This window comes from Garra rufa, chromosome 7, assembly GCF_049309525.1.
Source record: "Garra rufa chromosome 7, GarRuf1.0, whole genome shotgun sequence".
Classification (NCBI taxonomy): Eukaryota; Metazoa; Chordata; class Actinopteri; order Cypriniformes; family Cyprinidae; genus Garra; species Garra rufa.
The window spans coordinates 16,651,430-16,671,309 of NC_133367.1; the positions used below are offsets into that span (position 1 = coordinate 16,651,430).

At 37.4% G+C, this 19,880-nt stretch overlaps 2 protein-coding genes across 2 annotated transcripts in view; both read right to left on the reverse strand.

Moving 5' to 3' along the window:
* Positions 1–1,878: 1,878 nt before the first annotated feature.
* On the reverse strand, positions 1,879–5,939 carry LOC141338001 (SLAM family member 9-like). Its single transcript, XM_073843574.1, has 6 exons — positions 5,891–5,939; positions 5,047–5,385; positions 4,580–4,871; positions 4,394–4,503; positions 4,240–4,307; positions 1,879–1,968 (listed from the first exon to the last, which is right to left on the reverse strand). Exons 1-6 carry the CDS (start codon positions 5,937–5,939, stop codon positions 1,879–1,881), a joined length of 948 nt encoding a protein of 315 aa, XP_073699675.1.
* A 3,197-nt stretch (positions 5,940–9,136) lies between these two features.
* The window catches only part of LOC141338002 (uncharacterized), a 38,453-nt gene continuing 27,709 nt past the window's right edge, over positions 9,137–19,880 (reverse strand). Inside the window, exons 15-19 of the mRNA XM_073843575.1 lie at positions 11,093–11,116; positions 9,763–9,865; positions 9,540–9,647; positions 9,365–9,426; positions 9,137–9,184 (exon numbers count right to left, since the gene is read on the reverse strand). Coding sequence (XP_073699676.1) covers positions 9,137–9,184; positions 9,365–9,426; positions 9,540–9,647; positions 9,763–9,865; positions 11,093–11,116 — 345 coding nt within the window. The remainder of the gene's footprint in view (positions 9,185–9,364; positions 9,427–9,539; positions 9,648–9,762; positions 9,866–11,092; positions 11,117–19,880) is intronic.

Sequence of the window (19,880 nt, forward strand, 5' to 3'; positions counted from 1 at the left end):
GGCGGTGCGGAGAGAAGAGCGTCTGAGTGTGGAGCGCGGCCCATGCTTGCTGACGGTTTGCTGCGTCTCGTCGTCCGAGGAGAGCTAGAATTTGACCTAGAAGAAAGAGAAGTGGAGTCATGATGATGCTTTGTCTTGCGGGATTTTACTACCTTCTTGGAGGAGGGTGAGGCGGTTTTTCCCATCGTGGCATAAAGATTGTGGAGTTGAGCTTTGCTCATTTTTCGGAAGAACTTAATTTCTGCATTCGCCAATGCTTGTCTTAACCCCGCAACTGTCCATTTCCCGATGGGAGGGATAGAAGGTGAAGCCGAGGTGTATGAAGACGTTGGTGACTGTGGTCTCGATGGTGGAGGTGAACGGCGTCTTCGTGGCTCAAGTGTGTGGGGAGACGGCTTCGTGGGCCTCCGCCCACGCACCGAGGCCTGGGGCTCAGCTGAGGAGCGAGGCCGCAGAGGAAGTACATTGGAGCCGGCAGAAACAGGTGTCTTCGTGTTGGTGGTTTGTGGTGGAGTGTCCTGCTCGTTGTCGGATGACGAAACTTAGGTATCGGACATTTTGGCTTTCAGAGGAGCTTGATGCCAAGAAACTGTCGAATTTTAAAAGCTGTCACGCAGTCTCATAAAGATCTATTATAATAAACGAAGCTCATACTGCACAGTCAGTCTCTTATTTACACTCTCTCTACACTATTTGTTTATGAAAGGATTCGTGAGATACAGTATGTCCCTGATATATTAGTCAAAGTTGCAAAAAACATGTAGGCTAGAAACCTTTGAAGTTCCCTGATGTATGCTGATCGGGTCAGTCGAACATGATGCTCCTATTTTTTCATATAGTTGCACGTTTGTTTGTTTTTTTGTTTTTTGGCCCTCGAAAGGCTGGTATTCGCACCATTGCGAAATTGGTTGAGAAGTTGAGAGAGGCCTAAAAGAAAATACATATTTTCTCTATGGCATAAAATTCATGTTTTAATGTCATTCAAATTTATGTTTTAATGTAATTAAAATTCAATGTTACACTGCTACATTATACAATTAAAAGTAATTGTAGCCCTACATAACTTAGAGACTAATAAAAACTGCCCCCCTTTCAAATGTTGAATTTTGCCCAATCTGGAAATAGGCTAATGATGGTTCCTATGACCGTTTAATTGGATTACTTTATTGAGAGTAAAATTACTTGTTAAATTCAGGTTCGCCAACAGGGGGGCACCTACGCTTTGCGCTAGTTATCAGTTGTAGAATGAGAAATAGTACTCAATACATATGTGCTCTTTGCTTAACGGGCGCCGCTCGCAATTTTGGGCCCTATGACAAAATATCAGGTTGGGCCCCCCCACCACACCAAAGCAAATCTGTGGGGGCCCCTAAAGGGCATGGTCCCTTAGAATTGTTGGTTAAAATTTCGTTCATGAAAGAAAGTCAGTTCGTTAGCACATTTCATAGAAGATTAAAACTGATTAAAAGGAGTATTAAAACATCTTCAGACAGTAATCCCTGATGGAGTTATGTGAAAATACACTGAATAATTATTCTCGTAATTGTTTATAGAGTTTATATTACTCACTGTATTGAGAGTAAAGGAGGCTGTGATGCTTAAATTATGTTATTGTAATACTTTTCCATTACGCTATGTGAGAGTGGGCACGGCAATCTACATGTTTCAAAACCTGTAGGGCCTGAACAATTATATTTTATTCCATCAATTCAACATAAAAATATTAAAAACAGTCCTGATCTATTAGAAGAAAACGTGTTAGTGTCCCAAGTGATTAACCAAAAAGTATGATCCTAATGTTAAGCCTGTGGCTGATCTATTTGCAGGCATGTCTTGAACTTGATATGAATCACAAGTGGATCTGGTACTTTAAACAGTTTAATATAAACATCTAATGCTGAGAGGCGCATATTCCACAGGATCCTCCTCCATGTGATTCTCCTCCACATGAGTTTCCTCTTTAACTTTCTGCAAAAATATCACAAAGCACAGGGTGAGCTCAATAACACTTTTTTTTCCATCACCAACCTATTTTTTTCTGTTCCAGTCTGATCTCATGGCAATTCGTACATAATTGAGGAGGTGAGGTTGAACGAATTTGTACAATTTTGGCTAAATTGTACATATTTAACGAGTTCCCCAATTCATATGAATTTGTATGAATGGCGTACACCTAACCCCGCCCCTAAACCTACCTGTCACTGAAATCATATTTAGCCACCTTACATACGAATAGTTGGTTGTCCAAGAAGGAAATAAAACGGCACTTTAAGTGTAGGGTCTAGTTTAAGCCTTCACTTTGAAATTATATGCATAATTTGCATAATTTGTATAAGTATATGTATATGTTTAAATATTTTTTATTTATCACGCAGTTAATGTTCTATTTAATGTATTTGATAGGAAATGAACAGCAACACATTAAGGTTCTGAAAGTGCTGTAATTGTTTGTGTGATCCCTTTGCTGATAAAAGGTTGTAAACAGACCCAAATTACCACTGCTGCATCGTTGCATTGTTTTCAGTTGCCAAATATGTTAATGTAATAAATGTATAAAATCGGTCACAGTCATTATCCCTGCACAATCTCACATCTGGCATCTTATTAACTTACTGCCATGCATTGTGTGCAAAATATTAGTTTGCCCTCCTCATGTTTTGTCAGTTTTCTCCACTGCTAAAGAAACTCTTAAGCCTCTTAAAAGACATTGTCCGTACTCCTAACAATTTTGGACCTTAACCCTCCTGTTATCCTTGGGGTCAATTTGACCCCATTCAATGTTTAACTTATGTACATATATAATTGACTTTTTTTTTTTTGCTTCAGATTGAATGACTTTTCCTAATTTAATGGGGAAAACTTGGTAAACATAAAATTAACATGATATTATTTTTTCAATGCCCTGTACACATTTTGTCACATCGGTGTTCTTTGGGGTCAATTTGACCCCAGGGTCTTTTAGCTGTATAAAACATAAGAAATATAAAAAATGTTATACCACTGTTATTCTTAACAAAAAAGCAAACATGAGCTACTGCGTGCATCCACAGCAGAATGCAAACAAACAAAGCTTCTTTAAAGCTGACATCTCAGTACGCAATCTCATAAAGCTCTTATAACACAATTGATATTATGCACAATTAGCCTTTCATGAATGTCTACACTTTGTGTGTTGTAATTCCTAAGCACGCAATATTCAGCACTGTGCAAAACTTTTGAGCAGTGAGTGGATTTTAACTTAAACACCACTGATTGGCGATGCGTTCCAGAAATCAGCAGATGGCTACATTCCTCACGCTGCAAACAAGCTTTAAATCGAAACTGCCTATTCTCACGCTTACTAATCATATTTATGTTGTTCTTGCAGCTTTTCTGCAATAGGTGAATAACAATTTTTTTGTTTTTAGATATTTTATGTTTAGATATTTCTATTTTGCGGGAGTCCCGCGAATCATTTTATTTTCCCGCATCCCGCACACACACGAGTCTCTACCCGCCCGCACCCGCACTTGCCCATCAAGTTTTGTCCCACGCCGCACTCTGTTGTGTTGGGTCCCGCAGGTCCCGCGGTACTCCCGCGGGACAGCAGGTCTCTACCCTACGGGCCCAGTTATTTAAATTGAAGATGAACTAGTTGGATTTTTTTAGGAGTAAATGTTAAAATTAAATATTATTATTTTTTATTATTATTTATTTATTTATTTTTTATAATAAAGGGAAAGATTTGGGAAGGTTATTTTGGAGATTTAGAAGGGTTTCTACTGAGCCCCTAAAAGGTCATATTGGTGGAAAAAAATGTAGGGGTGGGTGGAAAAAAATTGGGGTGGTAAAAAAAGAATCAGGGTGGGTAGAAAAAAATCTGGGTGGTGGAAAAAAAAAATTGCTGTGGGTAGAAAAAAAATTGGGGTGGTGGAAAAAAAAAAAAAAAATATATATATATATGGAAGCAGCTGGTTTTAGCTGGTCTCCCAGTTTGGTTTTAGTTGGTGTCCCAGCCTGGGAAAGTGGTTAAACCCCCCCGGTTGACCTTCTAAAACCAGCCAACCAGCCTAGGCATGTTTTTGCTGTTTTTTTTTTAGCGGGGGGTACGCGAGGACTAGAATTGAGAACCGCTGCATTAAACGATGATGGCTTTTCTAAATATATGTAATGGTGCTATGGTGTCTTGTATGTGATCTGTCTAATGGAACAATAAGACAATGTGACTCACAGAGACACACTAAAAATAAATTACCTTACCATTTTAGGTGCATCCTGTTTGTAGAAAGCAGGCTCTGCGTAAGTGACCTCTTCATCACCATTCTCATCTGTTTCACCAAAATTAGCAAATGCATAAACAAGAACATAACACAACTAGATCGGTTTCTTTGCAATGTCTTATTAATGCACTTGCCTTCTTGGTTTGTTTTTCTTTGTATCCTGTAAATCCAAAAGGTCCCAGTTACAGCTACAATTAACAGAGATCCAACAGATATCAGCACTATTAGAGAGACTGAGGCTGGGAGATGAGAAAGAGTGTAAAGGAGAGACATTAATGTAAGTTAATGTGAAGATGAACACTTTTATCAACACTGTTGTACCTGAACATGTGTGACAGAGTTTGCTGATGTCCAGATGTTGAGTCTGGTTGCTGATGGGATTGTTGAGCACACAGCTGTAGGTGTTTTTATCCTGATATTCCACCTCCAGAGGTAGAGAGAGACTGATGCTGAGATCAGACACACTGATGCTGGACAATAAACTGTTTCCTTTGTACCAGGAGAGAGTCACCCGATCCACATTCACCACCGAACACAACAACGAACAATTCTGCTTTGATGAAGAAGAACAAGCTAAAGTGTTACTGCTGATTACAGGAACAGGCAGATGAGCTGAAAACATGAGAGAATAAACAGAAATAAGTGTGAATCTAAACAATTATCTAATTCAGTGTGTTGAGTAAGTGTTTAGTTTGATGACAGACAATGTGTCTGATCTCAAAAGATATAATGAAATAGTTGATAAAAAAAGAATATGTGAATGTTTAAACAAATGTTCTCTACTCACCATAGACAGAAACACTGAATGTCTTCAATATAAATTTTTCTAGCCATATCTGTAGTTTATAGAGTCCAGCATGTTCACTTCTGGTGTTTGTGATTGTCAGAGATCCAGTTTGATTGTCCAGCTTCAGTCTGTCTCTGAATCGCCCATCAGGAACATCATCATATGTGGTGAAGATTTGGTTTTTCTTTTTAATTTTAGCTATCACAGAGTTTTCAGATTCAAATACCCACACTATGCTGTCATTTTCAGGTATTTGAGTCACACTGGTGGGTAGAAGCACAGAATCTCCCTCCATCACCGATACTGACTGTATTTCATTTGTTTTGGCCCCAAACATACCTGAAAAGCATACAGGAACCGATAAAAGCTCCCTATGGTTTCTAAAGCCTGAGATCAGCTCTAGATTAATTGTTTAAATATGAACCAAATATCATGCAAAGCAGCAGCAAAGACACAAAAGCGTTGAGTGAACGGTGAGATGGAAAGACAGATAAGCTTCTTTGAAATGAGACACTGAGATGAGTAGATAAAACAAGCTCACAGAATTTTACTTCTCAAACCTTTTGTCCAGTTATTTTTTTTACGAAATGTGTAGTCATCATTACTGCATTTTTTTTAAATATATATTTAAAAATATTTAAAATATGCCCAGGATTTGAAAGTGGTTCTCTTTAAGTTTTGGCTTTCTAAGCAAGAGAAATTTAGTTACAATAGACGGTCTGAAAATATTTTTTTAAACACTGTTATTTGACACCTGAAAATAATGCAATGTGAGCTGTAGCATCTGCTTTTTTTGCTCTGAAACTGAAAGAAAATGCACTATAAAAATGCTTTTATAACTTACCCATCAGAGTCCACCAGCACAAACAGAACAAAACAAACATATGATACATTTTTAAATGGTAAAGTGAAAAGTCTGATCTAAAACAATTGTCTGCTGCTGTCTGCTGAAAACGTTCAACCTTTTAATATGGTGTGCGAATCCTCCCCCAACAGAGTTTGACACCCATATGCTTTGTTCATATGCTTTGATTGTGTTATGAATAAAGTGTGTACAGGAATATATATATGAATGTTTATATGAACTGTTCATAATGGTGGGAAATGGATGGGTTCATTTTTTATAATTTACTTTTTTTCTTTATTTTTTTTTACTCATTTAATTTTTAAGGTGTACTCTCCTACTTTTAAATGCATGAAAATAAAAGAAAATTGTGTTAAATAAAGCTATCCGTTGTTATTATTATTATTATTATTATTTTAATGGCTGTATTTATTCAGTTTATTCAGTTGTTGAGTATGGAAGAACCAAAGTAAAAAAGTTTAAAGTGTGTGCATCTCACATAACTAGCCTTACTAAAGTTAAGCTTCTGCGTCAAACTGAAAGCTGTTGTGGTCGGTTTTCTTCGGAAATGTGGTTTGATGTGCTGGGTGGACAAACAGTTTGTGCATGAGACAACTGGTATTTAGAGCATGAAGTTTGTGGGTGAAGGGGCTCTCAGTTGTGCTCAGACACTTTAATCTACAAAAAACATTGCACCATGTTGAGAAAGTGTTGCTGACTATAAGATAAATAATAGAAGCACAACGATAATATTTAAGTCATATTTAATACTTTTAATATCAAATAATTTAATACTGTGTCCACAACATGAGAGCAGTTGGCAAACTCTCAGAAAGGGACTGTGAGAAATTTCCACCTGCTGTGCAAGAAAACCTCAGTGGTGTTCAACCTTAAATTATGATTGCTTTTTACTGTCTTGTATGCCATAATTCGAAGACTTCAACAGCAGCAACAAGGAGTGGTTTGCAATACAGATGTTGTCTTGCAACATAGTTGGTGTAATAGTCAGGGCACTGATAAGGGAGTCAGACATTTTAATGTCTATCCAACTCTGTGCCTGTGAGTAAAATCTCTGTCATTACTGTGGCACATTGTATCGTACATCTGTCTGGCACATTCCATCGGAATCCCAGTCAGGTAAAGTTGCAAAGCCATCAGTGTCCCAGATTGTAGAGAGTCAGGATCCTAACTAGTGCCCTGAATGAATGTACATAGTGAACACATTTTCACTTCAATACTTTCACTAGTTTATTCTGACACTGCACCTACTTTTAATTTATATTGGTGCTTAATTACACGAAAAGATATGCAAAACACGTTCTAATTCACAGGCTGATTGAGACTCAGCCAATGTGTAACTGTGGCATCTTCAATAGTCTGCATCAAAGTGAATGAAGGTACGACATCTCATCTCTATGAACCAAACATATGTGACCCTGGACCACAAAACCAATCTTAAGTAGCATGGGTATATTTGTAGCAATAGCCAAAAATACATTGTATGGGTCAAAATGATCGATTTTTCTTTTATGCCAAAAATCATTAGCATATTAAGTAAAGATCATGTTCCATGAAGATATTTTGTACATTTTCTACCTAGATTCCAGGTTTTCAAATAGTTGTATCTCAGACAAACATTGTCCTATTTTAACAAACAACATATCAATGGAAAGCTTATTTACTCAACTTTCAGATGATGTAAGAATCTCAATTTCGACAAATTTACACTTATGACTGGTTTTGTGGTCCAGGGTCACATATATAGTATCATTTGAAGGCTGAGAACTTCAGCTTTCTTGTACCATTTATGGTACATAAAATAAAATAAAATAAAATAAAATAAAATAAAATAAAATAAAATAAAATAAAATAAAATAAAGTTGTGAATTTGCCTTTGAAATTTAGATTATTATTATTTTTTTTTTTTTAAAGTGAGACCATTTTTTTTTTAAATCAATTTAATTCAATTTATTTGAGTAGGGTGCTATTTTAAATTCAGGTATGCCAAAATCAGTAAAAAAAAAAAAATCCAAAATATGCCACAGAGCTGAAGTGGTTAAATGAGTGCAACATTTTGAATAAAATGCAGACTCTACTCTTCTACTACACACTAAACAGCATTTACTTTTTTCTTCACAGAAATAGTACTTTCAGGAAACAGTATAAGTAGGTTTATTTATTTACACAACAGAGTACATGACAGACAATGGAGCACAGTGAAGGGTGGGGTATACATTTCCATTTTATGTTAAGATGAAAAAAAAAAACATTTTTGTTGCGTTTCTGGAACAACAACATTACAGACATCAAAATAACCTTTGAGAGTGAATGTTAAAAAATAAAATAAATAAATCAAAAGATATGATATAATCAGCAACAATAAAACAGAAAGAAGAAAAACACCCTGACAGAGAACAAATGTGACTGATGTGTCTGCAAAGGTATTGTGAATCCACTAGATGGCAGTGGAAGAGATGAGAAGTAAGAAAGAGAATTAAAGCGCTAAAAGGACCCTTGTGGGGTATATGCATTTGAAGTGGTAAATATAAGAGGAATATGTCCAAGTCATTTATATGTGCCAAACGTCCTGCTGCTAGCTGGTGGCGCTATGACTATAACTGAATATTGGCATGAAGATGTCTTCAGGCATGAGTATGTGTTTAGGCCAGGACTCTTATCAAACATTTGAAGTTAGGGACTGATCAAACAATTCTATGCCTGAGTTACAACAACTTCCTCTTTGATGGCAAAATATCAAACTTGGTCAGGCTACCATGTACGTCCCCTTCAACAAAAACTTGAAATATTTGCAATTTAAAATCAAAGGGCTTTAGATTAGACTGACTAAATTTGGTGTTTTTAATAAAATCTTTAGGAGGAATTTGTATTAAAAAAATAAAAATGCATGAAATGTCAAAAACAGCACAAAATTTGCAGAGAAAATACTTTTTGTTGATGTTTTTGTATGTATTGGGACATTACATGTGTCTACTTTGCTAAAGGTGTATAGTGGTGCTATAGAGCGATTTTGCAATATCTTATTCTAAAACACATATCAAATGTAAATTTTCACCAGTTTTGAAGCGTGTGCAAAGTTTCATTAATCTCTGCGTATGTTTAGTCCCTCAGTGGAGTAATTCCAATAAAGACCTCGCACCGCAGTACTTGGACCCTAAAAAGACAATACCGGACATAGTCTCAGATGAGCTCTAACATCAGTATATCTGATCTATCTTGTAGATCTGATCATCGTTTTATGGGGACGTTCTCGTACACTTTCTCCGTCTTTGATTTCTGCAAGGCAAGACAAATCAGTCAGGAACTTATTTAAGTGGAAGTTTAAAAAGTCAGACCGTAGTAGTTTGTTTAATTCAAGTGAAATTGAATTATAGACCAACCATTACATCAAGACCTTATACAATTTCTGCTTTCTACGACAGACCCACATCAACGCACAATCACGAATGATCTTACCGATTTTGGTGTTTTCGATTTACAAAGTTCTGAATCAGTTCTGTCTGACGTCCGAGTCTGAACTGCATTGACAAAAATCGCAGATGTGTTAAAATGACAAAGCTTTCAGTCTTAAATAGAAATAAGCCTTTGAAAAGATAATTATTTATACATATTAATATCTTGCTCGCCGAACCTGTTTCTCTGTGTCTCCTGCAGATGCAGCACATCATGACTGAAACCAAAATCAACAGAGTTCCAGCAGCAGAGATCAGCACTATGTTAAATAAGGATATCTGTGGTTCTGTAGTGGACAAAATGATCATTAGTGTGAGTGAATTTGTCCATCTGATCTACATCAAACTATCAAACATCAGCACTAACTGAGTAAATAATCACTCATGTCAGTGTTGTCATACCTGCACATGTGTGACAGAGTTGAGTGATGTTGAGATGTCTGGTCTGGTTGCTGATGGGATTGTTGAGCACACAGCTGTAGGTGTTGTTATCCATATATTCCACCTCCAGAGGTAGAGAGAGACTGATGCTGTGACCAGACACACTGATGCTGGACAATAAACTGCTTCCTTTGTAACAAGAGAGAGTCACATCACTCACATTCACCACTGAACACAACAATGAACAGTTTGATGAAGATGATGAAGAACATTGTGAAGAGTTACTGCTGATGACGGGAACAGGCAGATGAGCTAAAAACATAAGAGAATAAACAGAAATGTGGATAAATCTAATAAACATTAAATTGATTAGACTTTCAACTGCTGCTATACTTCAAATGCAAGTGAACTTTTATAAACGTATAAGCCTCCAAAGAATTGCCCCTGTTGAATTCCATAGCCTTAATTTCACCTTAAAGTTACTTTAAGAAAACAAGAATAGATGTATTTGAAGGACAGAACAATTTTTTTTCTCACCATAGACAGACACATTGAATGTTTTTGATGACAGCTTAGCTCCAGTTATCTTTAATTCATAGAGTCCAGCATGTTCAGTTGTGATATTTGTAATTGTCAAAGATCCAATTCGTTTGTCCAGCTTCAGTTTGTCTCTGAATCGTTCATCAGGACCCACATATTTGTATATAAGTTTTGTTGATTTTCGTCCTTTGATTTTAGCTATGAGATACTTTTCAGTTCCATAACTCCACGTGAAGTCTTCACCTTCATGTATTTCAGTAGCATCGGTGTGTAGAAGGACAGAATCTCCCACCATCACTGAAATGGTCGGTATTTTGTTTGATTTAGCCCCAAACACATCTGAAAAACATACAGGAACAGATGAAGGCTTCTGATGGGTTGCAAACAATCAGCTGCAATGTGTATCATTTTAAATGTGAGGCTGATGGCAAATTTTCTTGGTGGGGCGCCACATCCAGAAATATCAGCATGCATCCCAATATGATTTATCACGGTATTACAAAAGGAAAAGTATTAAGACATGAAACATTTTAAATAAAGAAAATAGTTAGCAGTTGATGTATACTGTGCAACAGCAAAATCGTTGTGAATGAATGAATAAATGAATAAACAAATATATGTTACATTTGTTTATACCAGGTAACATCCCTCCAGGAGTGCTGATGTCCTGTAAAGTTTAGCTCCAATCCTGAAAAAAAAAAAGCTTCCCAAAAGCTTCGTTAACCAACCATGGTCGAAAGTTCCGCCATTATTCTGTGTTTCCCAAAACTATAGTTCAAACAAACATTCGCAAACAGGGTCACAAACTTACCTGGTTGGAGCTACAGCTCTCAGCCTGTGGTTAGAAGCATAAAACATATGGGCTCAATAAATGACCCTCTTGGGAACAATAAGTAAGCTAACATGCAGTACAATCTATATCTATATATTCTATCTGACCAAAAATGCCCTTTAATCCATGTATTTTTGCGCGTCCTCTATTAGCGCCATTTTTGAATAGATCTCTGGAGTAGGTAAGAGGGAACCTGCGATAAATTAAACATCAAAAAAGGGAAACTATAGGGAACAAAAAAAATAGTAAATCTCTAAAATTCAGCTATATTGAACATGGCCCCCTATTTCACTTTATTCGATGTTTGATTCATCGCGGGTTCCCTCTTACATCATACTCTGGGGTTGCACACTAATCAAAAACAACACTTATAGAGAATGCACAAAAATACAAAATGAATTTATATTTAGATTGTACTGCATGTTCGCTTGCTTATTGTGTCCAAGAGCATAATTAATTGCGCCCATAGGTCTTACTAACAATAAACTATGCGTCTAACTACAGGTCCAGAGCTGTAGTTCCATCAATTTAAGTTTGCGATGCTGTTTGTGAATGTTCGTTTGAACTATAGTTTCGGGAAACTCGAAATCGTTGAACAATGTTGGTAACAAAGAAACTTGTGACCATAGTTGGTTAACGATGCTTTTGGGAAATGCACCCCAGAGCAGCAACCAACCGCTATCATTACACGTTCTGACACAGACAGAGATTGTCTTGCAATAGGAAGATGAGAGGGTCTGTTTGACTCCCTATTGGAGAAAGCATAACTGATCATTTGGATCCCGTGTCCCTTAATAACCAATCACATTACAGCCTTGACGTCACTAAATTTCAGTCAGATAAAAGTATATGCCAATTATCGGTTTGTAAATATTCAGAAGCGTGCACATCCAGGTTGAAGAAAACCTGGCAGAGATAGCTTTTACGACTAGAGAATTATCAGAATCAGATTCAGAAAGAGCTTTATTGCCAAGTATGCTTGCGCATACAAGGAATTTGTTTCAGTGTTATTAGCTTCCAGTACACATAGATGCACAGACAATAAAAATAAGAGAATAAGAAAAATTACACATGTGTAACCATAAATAGACCACACATAAAAATTGAAAATAATAATAATAATAATTTGTAAAACAATAAATTGACAAATAAATATGCACGTACAGTTGTGCTCTAGGTGATAGGATGAATGCAGGGATGTGTTAGGGTGGAGGTGGTAGCAGTAGATGTCAGATTATTCCACATATTTTTTGCACAGTGGGAGGAACATTTTAACTGTTCACAAGGTGGGTTGCCTGACTGTTCATGTGTCTGGTAGTCCTGATATTTGGGGCTCTGTTGTGCCGGCCGGATGGTAAGAACATTTTGCAGCTAAATGCACCAAAGTAAACAATGGCTCATTACTCCACAGAGAGAAGAGAGGGGTGGGGTGAGCAGAGCTTATTTGCATTTAAAGGAACATGCAATAGAATGAGTTCATTTTTTGCAGAGCTGATTTTGACAAGGTGAAAGGGTATTGCTTTACACTACTATTGAGCATTTTTCAACCAAAGTATATTGTAGACTTTTCAGACCCTAAAGATTCATATGAACTTCTGGAAAATATGACTTCGATGACCCCTTAAAAGTATAGTAGTCATAGCAGTTTTCATTCATAGTATGTCCGTTTAAACATCTGTGTTTCGCTTCAAATGGCATCTTTGACGAAATATTTCCATTCCAATTTTAAATATCAAAAAGCACAAAACTATATATTTTTCTCTTATTCTGCATGGATTTTACCTGTTTACCTCTACTTGTTAGTGTTTTTCTGCAACCACTATGCACGCATAGCTTCAAGTGACATATTATACCAAACAGTTATTCAGTGGGCTACGAGTAAAATTTGATAACAAATTGAAACCAAAATGTTATTCATACTGAGTCTGAGGGGAGGGGAAGTGAAGGTTTGCATAAACTGGTTGACAGCATGCCCAGGAGACTACAGGTTGCCATTGAGGCTAAGGGTGACCTGACAAAGTATTGGTAGTTGTGTACATTTTGCAATATTAGTTGTCTGAATAATTTTTGGTTGATTGTAATCGATTGCATACCTTTCTATCAAAGTTTTCTGACATTATCAAACTGAATTTGTTCTGACACAGTTTAACTCTTGTCATATTTTATTACCATTTTTTAAATCAGGGGTTTTCAAACTGGGGTCCGGAGAACCCCAGGGGGCCACAAGGAATTGGGTATTTATACACGAAACTTTTAAATTTTAGAATGGGGGTTGCACAATGATGATCATATTCAGGGGTCTGTGGCATCTAAAAGGTAGAAAACCCCTTTTTATAGTTTTAAACTATAGCGAATAAACTGTGATAGTGAAAGACATTTTGAAGGTGTCTGAATACATTTATATTAAATTTACATTTACATTTACATTTATTCATTTGGCTGACGCTTTTACCCAAAGCGACTTACAATTGGGGAGAACAGCAAGCGATTCATCCTAAGAGTCAGATCGAAGCGGGAAGTGCTCGAAAATACCATATATCAGGCATTGTTATATGAGTACATGCTATAAAGACAAGATCAACAAAGATTTTTTTATTATTATTATTATTATTGGGTCAGATAGATTTGAAAAAGATGGGTTTTTAGCAGTTGTTTGAAAACTGTTAAGGAGGCAGCATTCCGGATAGGTGTGGGAAGAATGTTCCACCAGGCAGGAACAGTAACCGAGAATGTTCTGGAAAGTGATTTCATGCCTCTCTGTGGTGGTACAATGAGGCGTCTTTCACTAGAGAATCTCAGACTTCTGGAAGGAGTGTAGATGTGTAGTAGTGAACGGAGGTAGGCAGGTGAAGAGCCGGTGACTGTCCTATATGCCAGCATCAGTGTCTTGAATTTGATGCTTGCATGCGTGTAACCGGTAGCCAGTGCAGGGATATAAAGAGAGGTGAGACATGGGCCTTTTTGGGCTCATTGAAGACCAGCCGTGCTGCTGCATTCTGAATCATTTGTAGAGGTCTGATTGTACATGCTGGAAGACCAGCTAAAAGAGCATTGCAGTAGTCCAGCCTAGAAATAACCAGGGCCTGGACGAGGAGTTGTGCAGCATGCTCTGTTAGGAAGGGCCTGATCTTTCTGATGTTGGACAGCGCAAACCTGCAAGATCGAGCAGTTTTAGCAATGTGGTCTTTGAAAGTTAATCAAAGATTACACCAAGATTTCTGGCTGAAGTCGATGGGGTAATTGTTGATGAACCTAACTGGATGGTGAAGTCATGCTGTAGAGTTGGAGTGGCAGGAAAGACAAGGAGCTCAGTCTTTGCCAGATTGAGCTGTAGATGGTGCTCCTTCATCCATGCAGAGATATCCGCCAGGCAGCCTGAGATCCGTGCAGCTACCGATGGATCATCTGGTTTGAAAGAAAGATAGAGTTGTGTGTCATCAGCATAGCAATGGTAGGAAAAGCCATGTGCCTGTATGATGGGACCCAAAGATGTAGTGTATATGGAGAAGAGGAGAGGTCCAAGAACTGATCCCTGAGGAACCCCAGTGACCAGTCGATGAGTTTTAGATACCTCACCTCCCCAGGCCACTCTGAAAGACCTACCAGAGAGGTAGGATTTGAACCAGCGAAGTGGTGTCCCTGTGATGCCCAGCGATGAGAGGGTCGACAGGAGGATCTGGTGATTCACCGTGTCAAAAGCTGCAGATAGGTCCAACAAAATAAGTACTGATGATTTGGAATCAGCTTTTGCAGTCCGCAAGGCTTCAGTGACAGACAGTAGCGCAGTCGCAGTTGAGTGACCACTCCTGAACCCTGACTGGTTAGCACCCAATAGGTTGTTCTGAGTGAGAAATAAAGATAGCTCGTTGAAGACAGCTGGTTCCAGTGTTTTTGCTATGAATGGAAGGAGGGAGACAGGTCTGTAGTTGTCAATGAGTGAAGTGTTAAGTGTTGTTTTTTTAGCAGAGGGGTTACCTGGGCCTGCTTAAATGTAGTGGGGAAAGTGCCTGTGAGAAGAGATGTGTTGATGTGTGTGAGCGCTGGTAGGATTGTGGGAGAGATTGCTTGGAGAAGGTGTGTGGGGATAGGATCTAAGGGACATGTCGTCAGATTGTTTGGAGAGGAAAAGTTTGGATACTTCTGCCTCAGAGTGGGGACAGAAGGAGAAGAGGGGAGTTTTGGTTGTGGGTGTGGTTGATTTTAGTTCCTGTAAGTGTGGAGCATCTACTGATAGATGTAGTTTTGTGTGTAAATAATGTGGCAAAATCATCAGGAGTTGTAGAAGTGATTGTAGGAGGTGGAGGGGGACAGAGCAGTGAATTAAAAGTTTTGAAAAAATTCTGTGCGTCCGCAGCATTGTTGATCTTAAATATGAAGATTTGGAAGTATGGACTTGAGTAGAGAAAGATGAAAGCAGAGACTGAAACATAGTCAAGGGTTTGAAGGAGTAGCCCGTGCTGGCCTGGAGGAGAGAGGGCATAAATCATCTAGGCAAGAAGTAAGTGTTGAACATAGGGTGTCAGTCGCTGCATTAGTTTCCATGGATGAGAAGTGGGTTGGAGAGGGAAGAGAGGAGGATACTATTGAAGAAAGGTGGGAGGGAGAAAGAGAGCGGTTTCGTCTAAAAGTGAAAAGTTGTCGGTTTTGATGCTCAGTTAAATTCAAGCAGGAAAAGTCGCAGGTCTTTACTCTCATCGGTCTTCACACGAGGAGGCTGAACGCTTCCGCTGACGCGTCAGCTGATGCTACACAGTTAAATACACAACCAACAATGCTTTACTGATAATAGCTAGGGACGCCTCCTCGGCTCAGTCAGCCGCAAATGTATCGCCCGCATGCAAAAAGGCTCAATCGAAACTTTGAAGCAACAGCTTCACACTTTTAATTGCTCAAGAAGGGAACAATATGAAATAACAAAAGCTTCCCTTGGCCATCTGCTCAGTTATTTATTTTAATGGGTGCAATAAAGACTACAATTTAAAGCAAAAAATAAAAATAAAAATAATTGCAAGGCAAATCACGGAAGAAAGAGTCCTTTTCTAACAACAGCTCTATGTAAATAAAAAACGCAGGTGTAAATAGATAGCAACGACAGAGTGCTTTTAACAGCAGCTCAGTCTTATTACTAACAAATAAGTAAATAAATAGAATGACAGACTGCTTTTAACAGCAGCTCAAAATAACTAATGCCTATTGAAAAAGTATTAAACTATCACTTACGCGCAGCCCTAAATGTTGGTTTGACTGTACAATTAATATAATTAATATTTAAAAAAATGATATTTAAATGTAAAAAAAAAGTTAACTAATCTCAAGTCTTGCAGTTACAATTAACCCAAAGCCATGTAGCCGTGATCTCTATTTACAGCTAACAGCCGTAACATTAGCACTAGCAACTTGCATTGAAAGTATCTACACAGGCACACAATAAACATTATTTACTTTCACTTTCTTGGCTTTCACTAATTGAAATAACTTACAAAAATGAAAATTTTCAGTAAATTGTATCGCCTATAGAGCCAAATGAAATATATATTTATAACTTACCAATCAGAAGCCACAGGTACAAACAGAAGAAAAGGAACATTTTCCTCAAGTGCTGCTGAAAACACAAAATCTGGTGTGTGAATCCTCCCACACCAGAGATTGAATGTCCTCATGCTGGGTTAAATTAATGTTAAAAGGGGGGGGGGGGGTGTTGGGGGGTGGGAGGTAAACCATTGACATCTCCCCTTACAAAGGTGTGATTCTAGCAGCTAAACATAGTGAAAATGAAAGCTGCTGCGATTTGTGCGTGAGAAACTTGCCATTTGTTTAATCTGTGTTTAGTTTGTGACGAGCTTCTTCCTGTCTGCTAGTTACTATGATTTCTATGACTCTGATTTCTGTTTCTGTTTGGCATAGGGGAGCGTGGGGGGAAAAACAAGCTGCGGTTGGTGGACAAAAAGTTTGTTTCATCTGTTTAGTTTGTAGGTGAAGAGCTTCTTCCTGTCTGCTAGTTACTATGATTTCTATGACTCTGATTTCTGTTTCTGTTTGGCATAGGGGAGCGTGGGGGGAAAAACAAGCTGCGGTTGGTGGACAAAAAGTTTGTTTCATCTGTTTAGTTTGTAGGTGAAGAGCTTCTTCCTGTGCTGCTAGCTGCTATGAAAACGTGATCTCATGAAAGTGCATTGACGTGATTTTCTGTTTGGTGTAGGGGAGGGGAAAAAACTTGCTGGGTTAATTGTAACACATGTGGTTTAAATATCCTATTGAAGAATTGCTGAATATTTACTGTATCATAGTAAAAGTACATTTCTGGCTGATGTATATTTTTTTCAAAGTTTTTAGTATTCATTTAAAATGAGACAAATTTGCAATTAGTTTAATCTCCAATCTGTTCGACTTTTCCAGTTTAGATTATTAATGCTTAGCAAACCAGCAAGGCACTAATCAGATTTAAATTCCAGTTGCGCAGAATGTTGTAAGTTGGAACTTTAACTTGAAACAGCTTGAGATTTGTTTTAAAAACAACTCGTTTTCATGATTCGCAATCGACTCTTTCTTTTGGAAGGCAGTAACTTTATACACGGAGCACTTTCAGATTTAAAACTTTGGTGTTGATAAAGCATGCTGAGTTTCATTTCAACTGATCAGAGTTATTCTCTGAACCAATTTTAGGAAGAATTAGATACATTTTGAGGGAGGAGTAGTGAAAAAATGAATAATGTACTTTTTTTTCAAATGGTCATTACTGCAGTGGGTTAAGTCATAATGTAAGCTATTAAATGTAATCAGCAGGAAGAGAGGAATCAGGTATGCTAAGTTTTCTTTTTCTAGAACAAGAGTTATTACCATTTCAGTGTTGAATTTTTGAACTGGTGGTGGTGCTATAGAGTTGGTTCTAAAGACCCCAGAGTTAGTCAGATCACTATTCATGGCCATCACTACAATTGTGCCAATTTTTATCATTTTCCTATGTTCCGTTCATAGGGTTGCCATAGACTCCCATTGGGGAAGAAGAAGAAGACTCTTTATTGGTGCAAAAGTGAGTATATTTATTTTGTACAACTTTTGCAGGCGCTTTTTATGACTTAATTATAAAAAAAAAAAAAAAATGTGTCATCTGTTATACGTACTACTGAACAGACAGAAAATGCACAAGTACTGAAAATAAAAAATTAAGCTCTGTAAATGTTTGCAGTTTTACAACACTCTAAGTGTGTCCCATCAGGTAATGAAAAGTTCTGCATACACTTGTGGTCTTCATGTGCACTTGGACCAAACTCAGATAAATCATATATGTAGTGAATTGGTTAAGTGCAAAGACTGCAGGTGTGAGTATTTGGACAGGACAGTTAAATCAGTTGTGAATGATTCATTGAGTTGAGTCAGTTCTTTGCATGATTTACCAAACAGGTAATGTATTGTTTCTTAAAACCTCTGCATTTAGAAGAAGTCACTCTGCTATGAGCGTCATAATCGTAGGCATGGAAACAAAATACTCTCAACCACGTGCCTTTAACACCTTCACCTACATACATGAACTGAAATTAACACCAAACTGTTGATGGAAAGGTTATGTGGCACAGGTCAAACCACATTAAGATAATAAATAATTAGTTTTGAGGCAATTGTTTGGCTTCAGTGGGTGACCAGTCTAAGGCTACAGGGTGATATGCCTTTTATATACATACATATAAATGTTCTTTTGGCTCGTATTAAGACACTATTAAAGACAAGAATGTTTTTAATAGTGAAGAAACATTAATCATTATTCATATACATTTGATAGTATCAGAGTATGACTTATTCATTTAAAATAGTTGTAATTTAAATAAATAATGTAATTCTAAGTTAATGTGTATGGGAGGAGGGGAAGTAAACTATTGCCATCTCCCCTTGCAAAGGTGTGATACTAGCAGCTAAACATAGTGAAAATGCAAGCTGCGGTTGGTGGACAAAAAGTTTGTTTCATCTGTTTAGTTTGTAGGTGAAGAGCTTCTTCCTGTCCTGCTAGCTGCTATGAAAACGTGATCTCATGAAAGTGCATTGACATGATTTTCTGTTTGGTGTAGGGGAGCATGAGGGGAAAAAACTTGCTGGGTTAGTTGTAACACATGTAGTTTAAATATCCTATTGAAGAATTGCTGAATATTTACTTTATCATAGTAAAAGTACATTTCTGGCTGAGGCGTTTTTTCATCTCAGTTTAGTTTTCATTTAAAATGAGTCAAATCTGCAATTATTATCTGTTAGACTTTTCCGGTTTAGATTATTAATGCTTTGCAAACCAGCTAAACACCAATCAGATTTAAATTCCAGTTGCGCAGATGGGGAATGTAGTTAATTGAGACTTTAACTTGAAACAGCTTGAGATTGGTTTTTAAACCAATTCATTTTCATGATTTGCAATTGACTCTTTCTTTTGAAAGACAGTAACTTTATAAATGGAGCACTTTTAGATTTAAAACTTTGGTGTTTGCTGAGTTTCATTTCAATTGATCAAAGTTATCCTCTGAACCCATTTTAGTAAGAATTGGATCAATTTTGAAGGAGAAGTAGCGAAAAATGTAAAACTGAAAAATTTACTCTTTTTTAAGTGGCCGCTACTTCAATGGGTTAAGTTATAATGTAAGCTATTAAATGTAATCAGCAGGAGGAGAGGAATCAGGTATGAGTTATAAGGTATAAGTTTAATTTTTCTCGAACAAGAGTTAATACCATTTCAATGCTGAATATTTGAACTGGTGGTGGTGCTATAGAGTTGGTTCCAGAGACCCCA